Consider the following 16,501-nt stretch of genomic DNA (forward strand, 5'->3'; position numbering starts at 1 on the left):
TCTGTTGATACCCTGCATGTTATTCTTTATGGATAAATATCCTGTAAGACATGTTTGGTGCAGAGTTTGTCGGGGCTGAGATGAGAGTTTTCTGCAAAGAACAAGGGAGCCTTTGCCAAGGAGCCTCTGTGTCACTGGGGATATTTCTCATTATTGCATAACCACAGGTCGGAGTGCTCGTATAGACAGGTAATTGGTGATTTTACTACTGTGTCCACTAACTGTGCTTAGGTCTAGATGACATGATTGTAAGTCCTCGGGAATGTAGCTCTACACCAGCATTGCCAATGTTGTCAATGCTAGTAGAGCTCTACTAGTGGAATACACACTGGGAGGTTTCCCAGAGAAGTCTAATGTAGACAAGGTCTGTTTCAGAGTGTCCGCTAGAAGCAGAATGACTACAACCAATCTTTCCCATAGCATAAAGTTTGTAATTTTTGCTTTACCTTTTCCTATTGGGGTGTATGTTCAGTACTAACTGGGAGGGAAGGAGAGTCTTCTACTGAATCACCACCACCACTTACTGCAGCACCCAGGGGATTACTTGGACTCCCACCTATACACTGATGCAGCCTGCCCTTGGTTAATTTGTGAGTTCTTGCAGGATCACATACTATAACGTAGAATAACTACAAGTTTTAGCCCTCAGACTGGTCTTAGTTTTCTAGCCTCAGCATCTTTCCAGTTTTATGGTTATCTAGAGCAGGGGTTCTCAACCTTTTTCTTTCTGAGGCCCCCCCCAAACATGCTATAAAAACTCCACGGCCCACCTGTGCCACAACAACTGGTTGTCTGCATATTAAAGCCAGGGTCGGCATTAAGGGATAGCAAGCAGGGCAATTGCTCAGGGCCCCACACCACAGGGGGCCCTGTGAAACTAAGCTGCTCAGGCGTCTGCTTCAGCCGTAGGTGGCGGGGCTCAGGGCCCTGGGCTTCAGCCCCAGGCAGTGAGACTTCGGCTTTCTGCCCTGGACCCCAGCAAGTCTAACACTGGTCCTGCTTGGTGAACCCCCTGAAACCTGCTCGGCCCCCCGGCCCCCTGGTTGAGAACCACTGATCTAGAGTTACATCTAGAGCTACAGTAAAAAGGATTTAAAAAATACACAAAGTGAAGGCCAAGAGTTTGGAAGGGGTGCCTATGTCTATGGGAGTCCGAGGCCATAAATCAACTTGTAACTAATGGAGGTTAAGAAGAAACTTTCCCTATGGGTAGGTTATTTTATAGCTGTCTGCTGCAGGGTTTCTTGCACCTTCTACTGAGGCATCTGATATTGGCCAGAGAGAATATACGGCTAGCTGGACTACTGGTCAGATCTTGTATGGCAGTTTGTGTTCCTGTATTCTATTATTAGGAATAAATCAGTTGTGGGGGACCTGCTGTGACCGCAAACTTAATTAGAAAAGCTCATATAGGCTTTGGGGTTAGGTGAGCCAGTTTAGGCCTTGGACATTCAAGAATGCAGTACTATGTGAGTCCTGAAAACTGGGATTCCAGTAATGGAATGGGGCCACCATGGTTCTCCCCATCTTTCAACCACTGCCTGGGGTATTGTTCACCGAGCATTAGATTGTTGTTATGTTACCTTCATTAAAGTTGCACATTTATGGCTAACTTTCTGTGTAAAAAATCATTTGTTCTCTTTTGCTTCACGCCTCAGCAAATTTCAAGGGGTGTCTCCCTTTCATTTTAAACTGCTAAAAAAGCAAATAACATTTTGGTTTAAATATCTCAGACTTAAAAACAAATATTCTTCATGCATTTGATGTGTTTTTAAAGAAGCCATTTTGTATGAAAAACCAGAAAACTCTACAAACAAGCAAACCCTTACATATTTTCCATCATCCATTTTCTTTGCTTTTTTTCGCATGTGAAACTTTTTCATAGAAAAATGGGCCAACTTTTTGAGTGTGTGCTTTGTGTATCACAGAAACAAAGGTCGCAGCTTCAGTCAACTTATTATTAATGTTCTCTGATTTTCCTAATGAAATGACATCCCATTAGATTTTAATTACTTTACATGAAGGTCCTCCTAACATTTCCTTATTCATTTAGTTAATTATTAAAACAAGTCCAGGGAAATATTAACTTCCTTTGTTTTCAAAGTCTTATCAGTAGGAATGAAGTTATGATGGGGAAAAACAAGCTTCTTATTGACAGGGAGAGAGACGTTGGAAGATAGCTCTGTTCTTAAAGCAGATATAGTGTTTTATCAGAGATAAGAAAAAGATATAACACAGGATAAAAAGCCAGGAGGTAAAATACATGCTTCATCATAGTTGACAGTGTACGTTTTATCAGCTAATATCCATGTCTTCCTGCTTTCATTGTTTCACAGAGAAAACACACTGATATTTCTGTGTGTCCAAAGGCATCCAAGAGAGAGAATATCCCAAAATATTAAAAATATTAGACAGATTCAAGTGGCCACAAATTGTGTGTGTAAGCGTTTCATAACCTTAGAATCAAAATTGCTTGTTTTATAATTTTACAATACTACTGGTATTCTAAAGGATAATTAAATATAAAATATTACCATGGGGAGTTGCCTATAAATATTGTACCAAATGATATGTGTATGACATTCACTCATTCGGAGCTTTATGGAGATCACCCACACATTTGTTTCACATAGGCTGTTGAATAGTAATAACTTCTGGTCATTTGCAGCCTGTGCTAGATATGATTGTGTGACCTAGCCCCTCTAAGCTCATTACCAATCCTCTGAGCCATCTCATACAAAAGGAAGGTAGATTTTAAATTGACTGAAAAATAGAGATTGCCGAAAAGAAAACTTGAATGGTTTGGATTTGGACCTGATTTTATCCAAACACCCAGTGAAAGTGTTTGGGTAAATGGTTATTATTTGGGCTCTGTTCTGAATAATATACAGCAATAGGCAATGTGGTTTCCATGCTATCAGCATTACCTCACTGAACTGATTCTTTATCTGCAGTCTATGCACATTGTGGATTATCATAGCAATGTTGCTCTTGCAGAGTTCACATGAGTTTCAGAAGATCACAACCCAGATTTTCAAAAGAACTCTGCTCCCATGCATGTACTTAAATAAGGGACACACGCAGCAGCAATCAGTGGTGCACAAGATTTTCAAAATATCATATTATTTGCAGAGCTCCATTGAAAACCTGGCCACTTACTATGATGCCTATCTGGGAAATGAACTCAACTGAAAATCAGTGCAAAATGAAACCTGCTTGGTGTACCTGAAAAGCTGAATGTTAAAGTTGAACTTTGTACTTTTCTTCCTCTTGTGGTTCTCCCTGATAGCGTTCTGTTGCACAAGAATAACTGCTGCTGCAACTGAAATGACTATTTTGTCAGCTGATCTGGGTCAGTATTCTTGCAAATATTTTATCACCTTTCTTTTTGGGAAAGTTCAACCCAAATTACTTACAATCTTTACTATGCAGTGGACAGGAGCTTACAATTCTCAGTGTCAACCTATTTACCACAAAAAGAGTGACAATATGCAAAGGAACAATGGTTATTTAATGGGGAAGCAGAAAGGAACAAGAGACTTACGGTTGGTGCATTACATTGAATTTGTTCAACTCATAGTCTGATATATTCTGAAAAGAGAGAAAAAAAGAAAATATTTTTTTCATCAAGAAATATTTTCAAGAAAATATATATTTTAAAAAACAAATTAAAGGGTTAATCTAGATTGAGACCAGTGTATTGTCTGAAGTTCTGAATCAAGCAATTATTTTTTAAAATTTGCCCTTAGTTTATGAAGTCACTAGGCTATCTAGCCTGAGTTAAAGCTTAACTTTTTATGACTAGCATTTGGTAACATTTCTGGCAGGTAGCTCACACATACCATGCAGTTACGAATTTAACCTGGAATGTCACAGATTAACAAGCACTGGCTAATGGATTATTTAAAAAGAAGTGATAAACCATCTTGCATGGTAGATCTCCTGTCTTGTTCTATCACAGACTTTCCAGCTATATTCTCCTCTCTTCAGGAGCTTTCATTGAAATCAGGGAGGTTTGGATAAAAACTGGTGGGAGGTAGAAACACGTCAGAGTTTGATCTGTTACTTGACTGGGTTTTGTATCACTCTTCATCTGCAATTTTAGGAAATGAACAGCAGAATACAAGTCAAACTTTCTGCCTGGGCTTTAAGTAGTTGCTAATGATATTTCTGAGCCCAGTGTTGGATGTGGCCATGTGGTGGTGAAAATCATCATTTGTGGTAACGACAACTGCACTAAGAAAAGGAGGACTTGTGGCACCTTAGAGACTAACAAATTTATTTGAGCATAAGCTTTCGTGAGCTACAGCTCACTTCACCTCACTCTACCTTTGAACTCTTGGGGCGTGGGAGGGAGGTGCGTCCCCCACTGATTTCAACAGAAGCAGCAGGCCCCAAGTGTGACCCTTATTATGGAAGGAACTGTAGCCCAATTTCTATTTACAAATTGCACGGAGTGGATTGGTTTCCTGCTTGAGGTTGAGGCTTGAGGTTCCCTAAGCACAGGACTGATGGATGTGAAGTCTTTGAAGTTGAGGCTTTGGTGTAAACTGGTGCTCTCCAGTGACTTCAGCAATACTGACTTCATTGTAACACAATTGACTTGCTTACATCAGTTCTCACTGTGCCCATCTGACTCTTAAAAAAACAAGCTGTCCCATTTGTTTTCCTCCTTCACTTGTCCCTTGGCATTACAGACAAGTTGATGCCAAACTCATACAATTAAAATGAGTAACTAGAGCAACAACAATCAAATGAATTGAACACATTAAGTGATGCACATGGAAGATCTGAGTCAAAGCATTTCTCTTCAGCCTATATTTAAATACAAGTGTATCTGCATCTCATTGTTATTTGAAATATGTTGGAAAATATGTTATTTCAGACAGTAGAAAACCCTCCATATTTTAAAACTTATCCTATAATTATACTGTAACACACAGCAGCTGCTGAACTGCACATAGTGTGTACAATAATTAGTGGATGATTTGCCACATCCGGAAATCAGCAAATTCCTTTGGAGCTTTTAAAAGTATCTAGCTGTCTTATTGACATATGGCACATTTATGTGTTTAAGTACAGTCAGCAACTAACAAGCATCCAAATCCCCATTGTAGAAAAGTGACCAATTATATTAATGTCATTATCTTCTATCATTAAATCATTTTAGTCCTGAGGAGACAGAACCCCACACATCTTATTCAATGCCTTTAGTTCATGATCACTCCACTTTCACCATAAAACTAGCAGCTCATTTTCATTTCTTTACCAGCAGTTTTGGTCATCCTCTCACTTACGATCAATGAAATGTATATTAAAATTCCTAAGGCAAAACCGCTCTGTGAATTGCAACTAATATTCTGATTTTTTCTACTGCAAGAGTCTCCAGAGGGATTATTTAATTTGGAATCATATTAGTGCCCCAAAAGGCTGCATGAAGCCACAAGGATGGAATCTAACCCTGTCTATAGTGATGCCAGCTAGGAGTACAACTGAAGTACCGGCTTAATGAAGTAATCACATGAGAACTCTCTCATTTTGGCTCTAAAGCTGTCTGTCTCATGTGTGTGTCTGTGCGCACGCATACACACAAAATTAATAGACATTCTCCTTGCAATATTAGGTTCACATTTGGATCCCCTTTCCCTACTCTGGGGAATGTTTGGATTCAGAGTTCTAGTTTTTATTAGAGCTAGCCCTGAGTTGTGATGTTCATATCTGAACTTCCCAAAGTTTGAGGGGATTGGAATCCATGGTTTTAGGTGAGCCCCTCTTTGCAGCTTGTTTAACATATTCACTTTTGCAGCAGATTGTATCCCTGATCACAGTTGTGTGACAAGAAAAATCATGACTTAAAACAAAGTACAAAGATACCATGCAAACTCGGCATTCAGGAAATTACATGATGGTTTGTGGGAGGTGACTCTTTCTCTCAAGTTTTCATTATTCACTACCTCTATTGTTACCCGTTTTAGAGGTTATAATGTGTGCTGCATGTGACCCATACTGGCAAGACTTGGGATATGTTGCATATGTAAATGACAAAGACATTAAAATTGTTTCTTCCTGGAGGGAGTTCAGCTACAGGACACATAATGAGCAGCAAATGGGGCAGACGAGAGACTTTCTGTTGTCTAGCGCTTCCTGTGTTAAACTGAAAGAGAACCTAATAGGTATGTGCTTACATTAAAGATATACACATGCTATACTGTCCTTTATATATACTTCAAAAGAAGTTAAAATAAATTGGAACTGATGAGATTGGTGTCCAGTTTTTAAATGTTCACAACAGGACCTCACTAACTTTTGTTTTGTGCCAGAGCTAGAGCAGTATTATGTTTAGCAACTTTGGTACTGTAGGAACAATCCACTTTAATGTTCAGCAAATTAGTCACCATAATACGCTTTGCCCTTTCCTTACTATCTGTATTACGGTTTCTTTACACCTCTGGTGTAGCTCCCTCTTAAAGTAATTAACCAGCCACAGTGGCGGTGGAGAAATTCTGAATAATTCTGTTTTAGCTAACAACTGACAACTACTTTCCCATCTGCTCCTCGCTTCTTCAGTCCCCTGACTTCTAGTTTTCCACCCATGAGGTGGCAGGGAAGGTTCTGGTAACACATTTAACTGACTAAAAGAAAAACAAAGACCCTCTAAGGAGCACAAGCTCCCTCTAGCTGCTTGGAGCGGCAAAACATTTTTTCTCCTGACAGAAGATTCAGAAGTTCCCTGTAGAGGGATCTGGCGTGTTTTACCCTAAGCATTTGGTTCAGAGTTTCTGCTAAGTGTTCAGGAATTCCTAGCTGAGGTATTAATGGGAGCTGATAGAAGAGCCTCCCAGATGTCCCTGAAGAGGGATTGTTTTGGTATTGATTCCTCTCATGGTTATGAGCCATTTTTTCCATGATGGTTTAAAGTGGGTGGCTATGAATAAAACTAATATTTTGTCATGGATATTTTTTAGTAAAAGTCACAGATAGGTCATGGGTAATAAAGAAAAAATCATAGAAGCCTGTGACCTGTCCGTGACTTTTACTAAAAATATCCATAACAAAATGGGGATCTCAGCTGTGTGGTCCCCACACCGCCTGCCGTGGCTAGGCAGATGCAGCTCCGGGGGGCCCCTGCTGCCTGTGGTAGCCAGGAAACTCCAGGGTATCCCAACAGACCCTGCAGCTCCTGGCCACCACTGGCTGAAGTCACGGAAGTCACCCCCTCCAGCAACCCCCAAATACTCCTCCCAGTACCCAAAACCTCTCCAGCACCTCCTAAATATCCTCTCCCAGTGCACACATGAACTCAGCACCACCCAAGTACCCCCTCCAGTACTCCCAAATACCCCCTCCCAGTACACACACAACACTCCAGCATCCCCCTTTAGCACCCCCAAATACTCCTTCCAGTATACACACAGTCTTCCAGTATCCCCAAATACCCTCTCCCAGTACACATACCACTCCAGCATCCTTCTCTAGTACCCCCCAAATATCCTTCCCAGTAGACAAACATCCCTCCAGTACCCCTCAAATAACCCCTCCACACCATCCCCAAATACCTCTCCCAGGACACACACCTCTCTAGCACCCCCAAAATGCCCCTCCCGTCACACTCACCTCTCTAGAACTCCCCAAATACTCCTTTCTGTATGTACACAGCCACCAGCACCTCAAAATACACCCTCCAGCATTCCCCAAATATACCCTCCCAGTACATACACACACACCCCTCCAGCACCCCTCCAAATTCTCCTCCCAGTACATACACAAATACCTTTTCCCAGTGTACACACCCTTCCAGCACCCCCCAAATTATCCCTCCAATACTCCCAGTACACACACACCCTTCCAGCATCCCCAAAATGTCCCCACCAGCACCCACTCTCCCACACCCTCCTCTTGGCAGTGTCCTTTATTTGGGAACTTGAAATATGATAACTCTATTGAAGATCACTAGAAATCTGTAAAGGGTCAGACTTTAGCTCAAATGGAGATAGTGGGGATTCTCTGGATTGTTTGCTTTGAAAACATGTCATATTGCTTGATAAGGTTCTCAGTATGTGACCACAAAATTATGTATTTATACTGCTGACCTTGTCATTACCTGACAATACTGGGGATTTTCTGGACTCTTCGCTTTGCACACATACCATATTGCTTGTTAAGATTCTCAGTGTCTGACCAGAAATTGATGTATTTATATTGCTGACCTTGTCATCACCTGACAATAGAATCATAGAACTGGAAGGGACCTTGAGAGGTGATCTAGTCCAGTCCCCTGCACATATGGGAGGACTAAGTATTATCTAGACCATCCCTGACAGGTGTTTGTCTAACCTGCTCTTAAAAATCTCCAATGATGGAGATTCCACAACCTCCCTAGGCAATCTATTCCAGTGCTTAACCACCCTGGCAGTTAGGAAGTTTTTCCTAATGTCCAATACTGAGAGTTATTTTCTGTTCTATTTCTAGATGACAATCATCGGCTAATCGTTAGGCTTCATTGATTTGGTGAGTCCAGATATAGGGAAGCAAACTATGGGTTTTGGTGGGATGTCTGACATAACTGGACAGCTCCAGGCCAAAGTTTCATGGGACCATGTAGGAACTTTGGAATATCTGCCTCCAAAAATGCATGTACTATGCTGATGGAATCAAAAGGGACTACCAAATGTTAAGAGAGAAAGCCAGTCATGTGGCGTTCTTCCCTGGTGTAAACTGTGCACCAGAAAATTATACTGGTTCAAATGGTCAGCCCAACATAATATTCTCAAGGGTTAGTGTTCAAAAGGATTGATATGACTTGATAGATTTGGAAGTAAATTGACTCCTGCACATGTAGATGTGCTGTTTTTCAGGTGTCCATACATATATGTCAGTCTCTAATTCTCTGACAGAATATTGCTGCTTAGGAGATGTCAAGACTCCAGATCTCAAAGCACCTGGTCTCTGTACTTGTTCTACAGTAGTAGCTGTAGCTGATGCATGGTTCACCTGTGATGCTGGGAAGGAAAAATGATCAATACCAGAAGAGATATAAGAGCGTTTTTTTGAGGGAGTGGATCAATTTTCACACTGGATATCTAGATCCAAGCCACTTCATACATCTATAGTGCCATTGATGATGGTACATACTAGGATAAAAAGGAGGTAAGAGGTCACCATGTCTATGAATGATGGGTTCTCAGAGGAGTGGTGGGCCAGTTGGTAGAGCATTAGTCTGAGACTCTGGTGACTTTTGTTCAAGTCCCTGTTCTACCATAAATTTTCTGTAGGACCATGACAGCATGCAGCCCTTCACTCCTGTCTTCTTGTATAAATGGCTCTGACACCTACATGGTGTACTTTTTTTGTGTTTCACCAACACCACCCTTTTATGGTCCCATGCAGCAATTCCTATTTACAGTGTCATGCAATTATAAGCGGGGGAAGAGATATCACCATGCAGAGATCTCCCTTTATTCTGGCTCAGCTCTGCTGTCTGTCCTCCCCTTCCTTGCCTCCTCTCCTCCTCCTGCACTTTCTTCCTGTGCTCTTTTGAAAGGCTCATTATCTCTCATCAGCCCAGGCAGAACTAGTATTTAGCCATTTCTTCTTTCAATCAGGCATCTCCAGGAGAACTAATTGGATTTTCAGAGATCAGAATGCTGTTTCAGCTGCTGGTTCTTAGCACTCTGTCACAAGGACCTTGGGCAAGTCACTTAGTCTCTTTTTGCTTCAATTTCCCATCTGTAAAATGGGGGTAAGATGACTTCCCTAATTCACAGGAATGTTGTGAGGACTGAAGTTTGTGAGGTATTCAGATATTATAACAGGACCATATACAAATATCTTAGATATATAAAAGTTGTGTGGTAGACTGTGTTGTGAGAAGAATGAGGATTCTCTGAACATTAGATTCTAGAAGTCAATTATTTTGAAGCTGATAAACTCAACTCATTTCTCTGATTTAGCATGTGTACATCTTCAGCTTAGAGCTGGGTGGCAAATTCTGTGAAATAGTGTTTGTGAAGGGTCTTTCTGATTCTGAACAGCTTCAGCCACATTCCCTTTTGACTTGCTATTCACAAACATTCACACACACAAATTTCTGTTGAGAACAAAGGATTGGGGAATGGGCTATCCTTTGTACGAATACCCGCATTCGCATGCAAACAAGGATGACTGTGTGTGAACAAGAGCAGTTCTTAAAGACCCTATTGGCTGTAATTTGTTTCCATAAAGGGATAGTTGAGCAATTATACAAGCAAACAGAAAAAGGGACTAAATTAATCAGAAATATGATTCACAATGAAAAATGTGACAAGTTCCAGTTCAGGATATTTTAGTGATGAAGGCGTTGCAGGATGTGGTATAAATGTTGGTCTGATATATTGAGGAAGTGAGAATTCTTCATAACCCAAATGCCACATGCACACCAAGGGCTTGTCTTCACATATAGTGCTACACCAGTACTTTATTTCTGTCTTTCCTGAACAGCATACCCTTCAATACCCGTATTTTAGTCATGGCTACTATTCCACCATGTTTCTGTTATCCCTATAATATCTGGTTTCACTCCCTGCATCAGTAGTTCTAGTTCCTCCATTTTGTTACCCAGACTCCTTGCATTGGTGTACAAACATCTTAGTTGTTTCTGCTTGGCTTTGCCCAGATTCCTCACCTGCTTGGGTATAATCATTCTATTGCCAGTATCGCCCACCTAACTGTTAGTTTCATTGGTATCAGCACTATCTTTCCTCTTAATGTCCATGCTCCTATCCACTGCTGTTCCTTTCTCCATTGCTGTATCTTTTCTTCCTTTTCTTTCCTCCCACGCAGTGTTAGAATCAGGAGTGGAGATTACAAGAGCATCTCCCAACCATCTCCCCCAAGTTCCTAGTTTAAAGCTCTTTTAATTAGTTGTGCCAACCTCCATCCCAGAAGTCTATTTCCTCCCGACTCAAGTGGAGTCCATCCCATGAGAATAGTCCTCTGTCCATGAATGCCTCCCAGAGGTCAAACATCCCAAATCTCCCCTTATAGTACCACTGCCTGAGCCATCTGTTGATCATCATAATCTTGTTTTATCTCCATTTTCTTAAGTGTTTTCCTGGGCCTGGCTTAGTCACCCTTGATACGTTCCAGCAAGAATTTAGCTGTAATCATTTGTTCCCATATGAAGGCGAATCCGTGGATTCTTTCCTGCTCCTATTAGGATCCTCTTCAGCCTCAGATCCACATCCTGTATCTTAGCTTGGCAGACAGCACACCCTTCTGTTCTCTGGATTAGCTCTGGTGACAGGCCTGTCTGTTCTTCCTAGTAGGGAGTCACCATTTATGGAGATCCGCCTTTTTTTCCTGGTGATAGTGTGATTCTTTGGCCTTCCTTCTTTTTGGCTCTTCACTTCTTCTTATAGGATTAGCCACTCTTCACTTCTTCCTTGTCCTTCCACCTTCAGTTACTGCTTGCTGTGCCACCTCTTGATTTTCCAACTCAGCAAACCTCTTCCTGAGCCCTATTTCTTCTTCACTATCCAGACTTTTCCTCTGCCTGGTTCTCGTAGTCACATGTTTCCATTGGCCACTTTCCTCACCCAGGAATCTCCCCTCAGAGTTCTTCAGTCCAGTTTGCATCTGTGAGTCTTGGCCTTTCCCTTCAGCCTCCTCTTTCCTTCCCTCCATCATCTGCGCAAATTCCCTTTGAAACTCAATTATAGTTTCCATCTGCATCTCCAAACCTCAGATCTTCTCTTCCCTCAGCTCTGTCAATCACCACTTCATACAAACAAAGCTCTTTTCAGATACCTGCTCCAGGATCATGTACATCCTGCAGCTTCCACATCTGGAACAGAATTGTGCGTTGGACATACTCTGTCAGGGGCGACATGGACTTTCTTTAGTCAAAAATGGCATATTATTCAGTGTTCTCATTGAGTGAGATCTCAGTATTCTCCACCAGGAAAAAATGCAAGGCAATAGTGATTTGGCAGTGGTTTGGGGTGAATGATGTCAATGTATTTTATACTGGCTGATTCATGGAATAAAATTTGGAGTGGGAACTTCTTGGTGTCTTCCTCAGGTAAAGGTAAAATGGTGCAACATAGGGAAAATGGAAGAGCAGAGGAAGGACAATAAAAACCTGGCAACCCTGGAATTAAGACCTAGGCATTATAGTTTATATTCAAGCTCTCAAAATTTTTTGCCAGCAAAGATGGGAGACCAATGGAATGTATTTGTGTTGTAAAAGTGTGAGGGAATTTTTTAAATGTAATCATCTACAGAAAAGAATAAATGGACACAAATCTGACATCAGGAATCATAACATTCAAAAACCGGTAGGAGAACACTTCAACCTCTCTGGCCACTCAGTAACAGATTTAAAGGTGGCAATTTTGCAACAGAAAAGCTTCAAAAACAGAATCAAATGAGAAATTGCTGAGCTTGAATTAATATGCAAACTAGATACCATTAACTTGGGTTTGAATAGAGACGGGGAGTGGCTGGGTCATTACACATATTAAATCTACTTCCCCATATTAAGTAACCTCACACCTTCTTGTCAACTGTCTAAATTGGCCATCTTGATTATCACTACAAAAGTTTTTTTCTCCAGCTGATAATAGCTCATCTTAATTAATTAGCCTCTTACTCCACTTTTTCATGTTCTCTGTATGTATATATATATATATCTTCTTACTATATATTTCATTCTATGCATCCAATGAAGTGGGCTGTTGCCCACGAAAGCTTATACTCAAATAAATGTGTTAGTCTCTAAGGTGCCACAAGTACTCCTGTTCTAGCCACTTTAAAGTGTATAAAAGTATGACATCTAGTGGTGGTAATAGGAAATGTACTTGAAAGGTAGCTCTATTGCAATTCGAGGTTGCAAAGCAGATTTATCAGCTGTTACTATACTACAGGAGATTATAACAGCAGTCTGGTCCCATTAAGACTGTAATATCACATATGGAACAAGGAAACCTCCTCTCCTTGTATTACAGTCTTTTACCTTCAGTTCAGCAAATTAAATCTAACCCCATTTATCAATATGTGACCTATGTGAAATCAGTTGTGGTGTCAGTTGGATTCTAGTGAGCAGATGTTCATATCACAAAGCTACTGTCACCCTTATTGGCAGATTCATTAGAAAGGAAAAGGACAGAATGAACATGAAGAGAACAATACTCTCACCCCAGAAGTGATTTCCCCCCCCCCCCCATATGTCAGGGTAAGGCACATCAGCAGGATATTTTACAGGAGCAATACAGCTGCTTTGTGAATAAACAGAGGAAAACAGTCTCCACACAAAATGTGTAAGAATCCTTAGGAGGGGAAAGACAGCCTTGTTGTTAAGGGCTGGATTAGCAGATTAGGATTTGCTGCAGACTTCCTGTGCAAATTTAGACAAGGCATTCAAACAAAACACTTAAGCATGTGCTCAAGTAAAGTTAAGCACTTGTTTCTAGTTGGGGCCTCTAGGTGCTACCACAATACAAATAACACTTTAATAATAGTCAATGGCAAATTAAATGTTATTAGATAATTAATCTTAGGGGTATAATATTTACTGGTAAAGGACATACAACATACAACTAATGGAAGGGAAATTGTTGAAAAACACTTAGGCTAGCTAGTCTCTCTTCAGATACTAAGTTGTAGGACACCAGCAATAGAAGGCTGGGTGAAAGAAGTGATGAATTTAAAAGAGGAAGAAAAGGAAAATTACTTCCTTGGAGATGTAGTTGGAAGTGGGCAGTAACAGCAAAGCTGAATTTCATAATTTTAGTTTCAAGATTGGAACTTTTTTGCAAAAAGCATTAAAATGTATTTATTGGGATTTATATTTTGAAAAAGTTATTGAAAAGGTCTATTCAACTCATTCAGTTTATAACAATTATTTTTGAAAGTGGCATATTTTCAAAGGAAACAAAAAATTGGTGGCATAGTTTTGGTTAAATACTTCAATTCCATGTAGATTCTGGTCATCTTGAAGGATGACATAAGACTGAATGGTTAAGTATGTACCAGTGCTTATGTAACTCTAGCTGTGTCCACGCTACTGCTTGAACATATAACTACTTGCCAACAACAATCCTGTTTGTTGCAGAGTTTCTCTGTCCAGTATGGACCGGATTATATTGTTAACAAAATTCTGCCATAGACTATTCTCCAATACCATCGTAGTCTAGCACTGTTTCCTCAGTTTTACACCTTTCAAGTTTGGATGCAAAACATGTCCCACTGGAATGAGGCCTGTAGCCATATTTAAGAATTATTCCAAACATGATCATCAACCATACTAGCCTTGTCTGCAACTGTTCAGTGTAGACTGAACTCCCACACTTGGTCTAACACGGGTGCAGCTTCACTAGTGCTTACAATGGTAGAAGCACTGGTGTAGACTGCATGCAGGTGTTCTTACCACTAAGACATGATCATAACAATGTCTGTACCTGACTTGCATTAGGGCTCTGATCGTTGCTAGCTCCACTGGCGCTAAACTGGTATGAGACCAAAAGTGTGAAAAATCCTGGCAGTGTTTGGTGTAACCAAAACTTCTGAGAAGGGACCTCCTGAGCTTGCTGTGATCACATCAAACAGCAGGAATCGCTCCTACTGTTTTGTTTTCAGGAATGGTTCTCTCTCAGTCAAAGTGGCTTAGGTTATCTAATGGTCTGATACTTTCTGAGGGCTTTGTGCAAAGCCGTACAAAGACTTGGGGTCATAGGTAGATTTCCATCTGTACTGGAAGGTGGAACATTGTTTTTCTCATGGGAACAACCATGCCTATTTTTGTCGCATCTATGGAGACGTATTGGTAGCCTTGCAAAAGCATATTTGTCATTTTCCCCATTGGGACGCAAGATCTTTCTGAATGACTGACTTCATTTTTACACAGGTAATTCCATGCATTTTTTAATAGATTTTGAGCCATCACACTGTTTATCATAATCATTTATCATTCCTTAAAGTGAAGAAACACTAATGCATTACATTTCCTGCTGATGTGATTTTGGTGGAGTGTCAGGAAATAACCAAGTAACTTTCTCTTGAAAATAAAGTTATCATAGTTTCTCTATTAATACCCTTGTGGTGTATATTATTTAGAGGTAAATTCCCTCTGAAGTCTAGCTCAGAATTCCAAACTCTTAATTGGTCCTGCTTTGAGCAGGGAGTTGGACTAGATGACCTCCTGAGGTCCCTGCCAACCCTGATATTCTATGATTCTATGAAATTGTGTGTTTTAATTTATCACTTGGACTTTGACTGAGCTCCTTCAGATAGCAAACCTATCAGCAAAACAAAGATTGAACTAATTTAAGCCCAATCCTCTTCTTTCATATGTCACCAGCACTGTTGGGTGTTGGGCAGTGATTTATTCATTTGTGAGCAGATGTGAAAGAGCCAGGTTCCACTTTCCTGTATCACAGAAGCGGTCAGCACACATTTAGCTATCCTAGACTGTCTTTCTTGTGTCTTTACTGTCCAACCCTACAAACTAAAGTTCAGTGCTCCTCCACGTTGGGCAGCAAGAACAAAACTGGCCTAAAAGGAGACAGAAGATTAATCTTCTGAATAAATTTGTTTCTTGAATGTGTGAAATGGGGAAGGGTTCATACTTTATCCTGGGACATATGGTGCCTCTGTTAGTTGCACTCCAGATAAAGGAGCGTCAAGGCTGATTCCCCACTCTGGCACTTTGAGTGCAGAAGGTGGGGTCCCGCAAGGATTCTAAAAATGATTACTGGCCACTCCAGGCTGGTATTAAACTCCCAAGGTTACAGCTTTTCTCTGACCTTGGATGGGTAGATGCTGCCACCACCCAAGTGCAAAAAGCACCTTTTGAGAACCCAAGAAGGAGCATTTGGGAACTCCTTCCTGTGGAGTACACTTAAGCCCCTTTACACCCTCTCCAGGGAAGAGCTGAGAAAGAAAACAAAGAAAATCAACTGTTGCCACCAGGTTTCAGAGTAACAGCCGTGTTAGTCTGTATTCGCAAAAAGAAAAGGAGTACTTGTGGTACCTTAGAGACTAACCAATTTATTTGAGCATAAGCTTTCGTGAGCTACAGCTCACTTCATCGGATGCATACTGTGGAAAATACAGAAGATGTTTTTATACACACAGACATGAAAAAATGGGTGTTTATCACTACAAAAGGTTTTCTCTCCCCCCACCCCACTCTCCTGCTGGTAATAGCTTATCTAAAGTGATCATTCTCCTTACAATGTGTATGATAATCAAGGTGGGCCATTTCCAGCAGGACTTGTTGGATTTGTGCTGGAAATGGCCCATCTTGATTATCATACACATTGTAAGGAGAGTGATCACTTTAGATAAGCTATTACCAGCAGGACAGTGGGGTGGGGGGAGAGAAAACCTTTTGAAAACCATTCAGTGGAAATACAGTGGGGAGATTTATATACATAGAGAACATGAAACAATGGGTGTTACCATACACACTGTAACCAGAGTGATCACTTAAGGTGAGCTATTACCAGTGGGAGAGCGGGGGGGG

At 40.8% G+C, this 16,501-nt stretch overlaps 1 protein-coding gene across 6 annotated transcripts in view; it reads right to left on the reverse strand.

The window, feature by feature from the left end:
- Nucleotides 1-16,501, reverse strand: part of BLNK (B cell linker) — a 141,689-nt gene that overhangs the window by 96,069 nt on the left and 29,119 nt on the right. For all 6 annotated transcript variants that reach the window (XM_048857119.2, XM_048857115.2, XM_048857118.2 and 3 more), the window contains one exon: nt 3,545-3,591. In XM_048857119.2, the coding sequence (XP_048713076.1) occupies nt 3,545-3,591 (47 nt within the window). The remainder of the gene's footprint in view (nt 1-3,544; nt 3,592-16,501) is intronic.

This window comes from Caretta caretta, chromosome 7 (assembly GCF_965140235.1).
Source record: "Caretta caretta isolate rCarCar2 chromosome 7, rCarCar1.hap1, whole genome shotgun sequence".
Classification (NCBI taxonomy): domain Eukaryota; kingdom Metazoa; phylum Chordata; order Testudines; family Cheloniidae; genus Caretta; species Caretta caretta.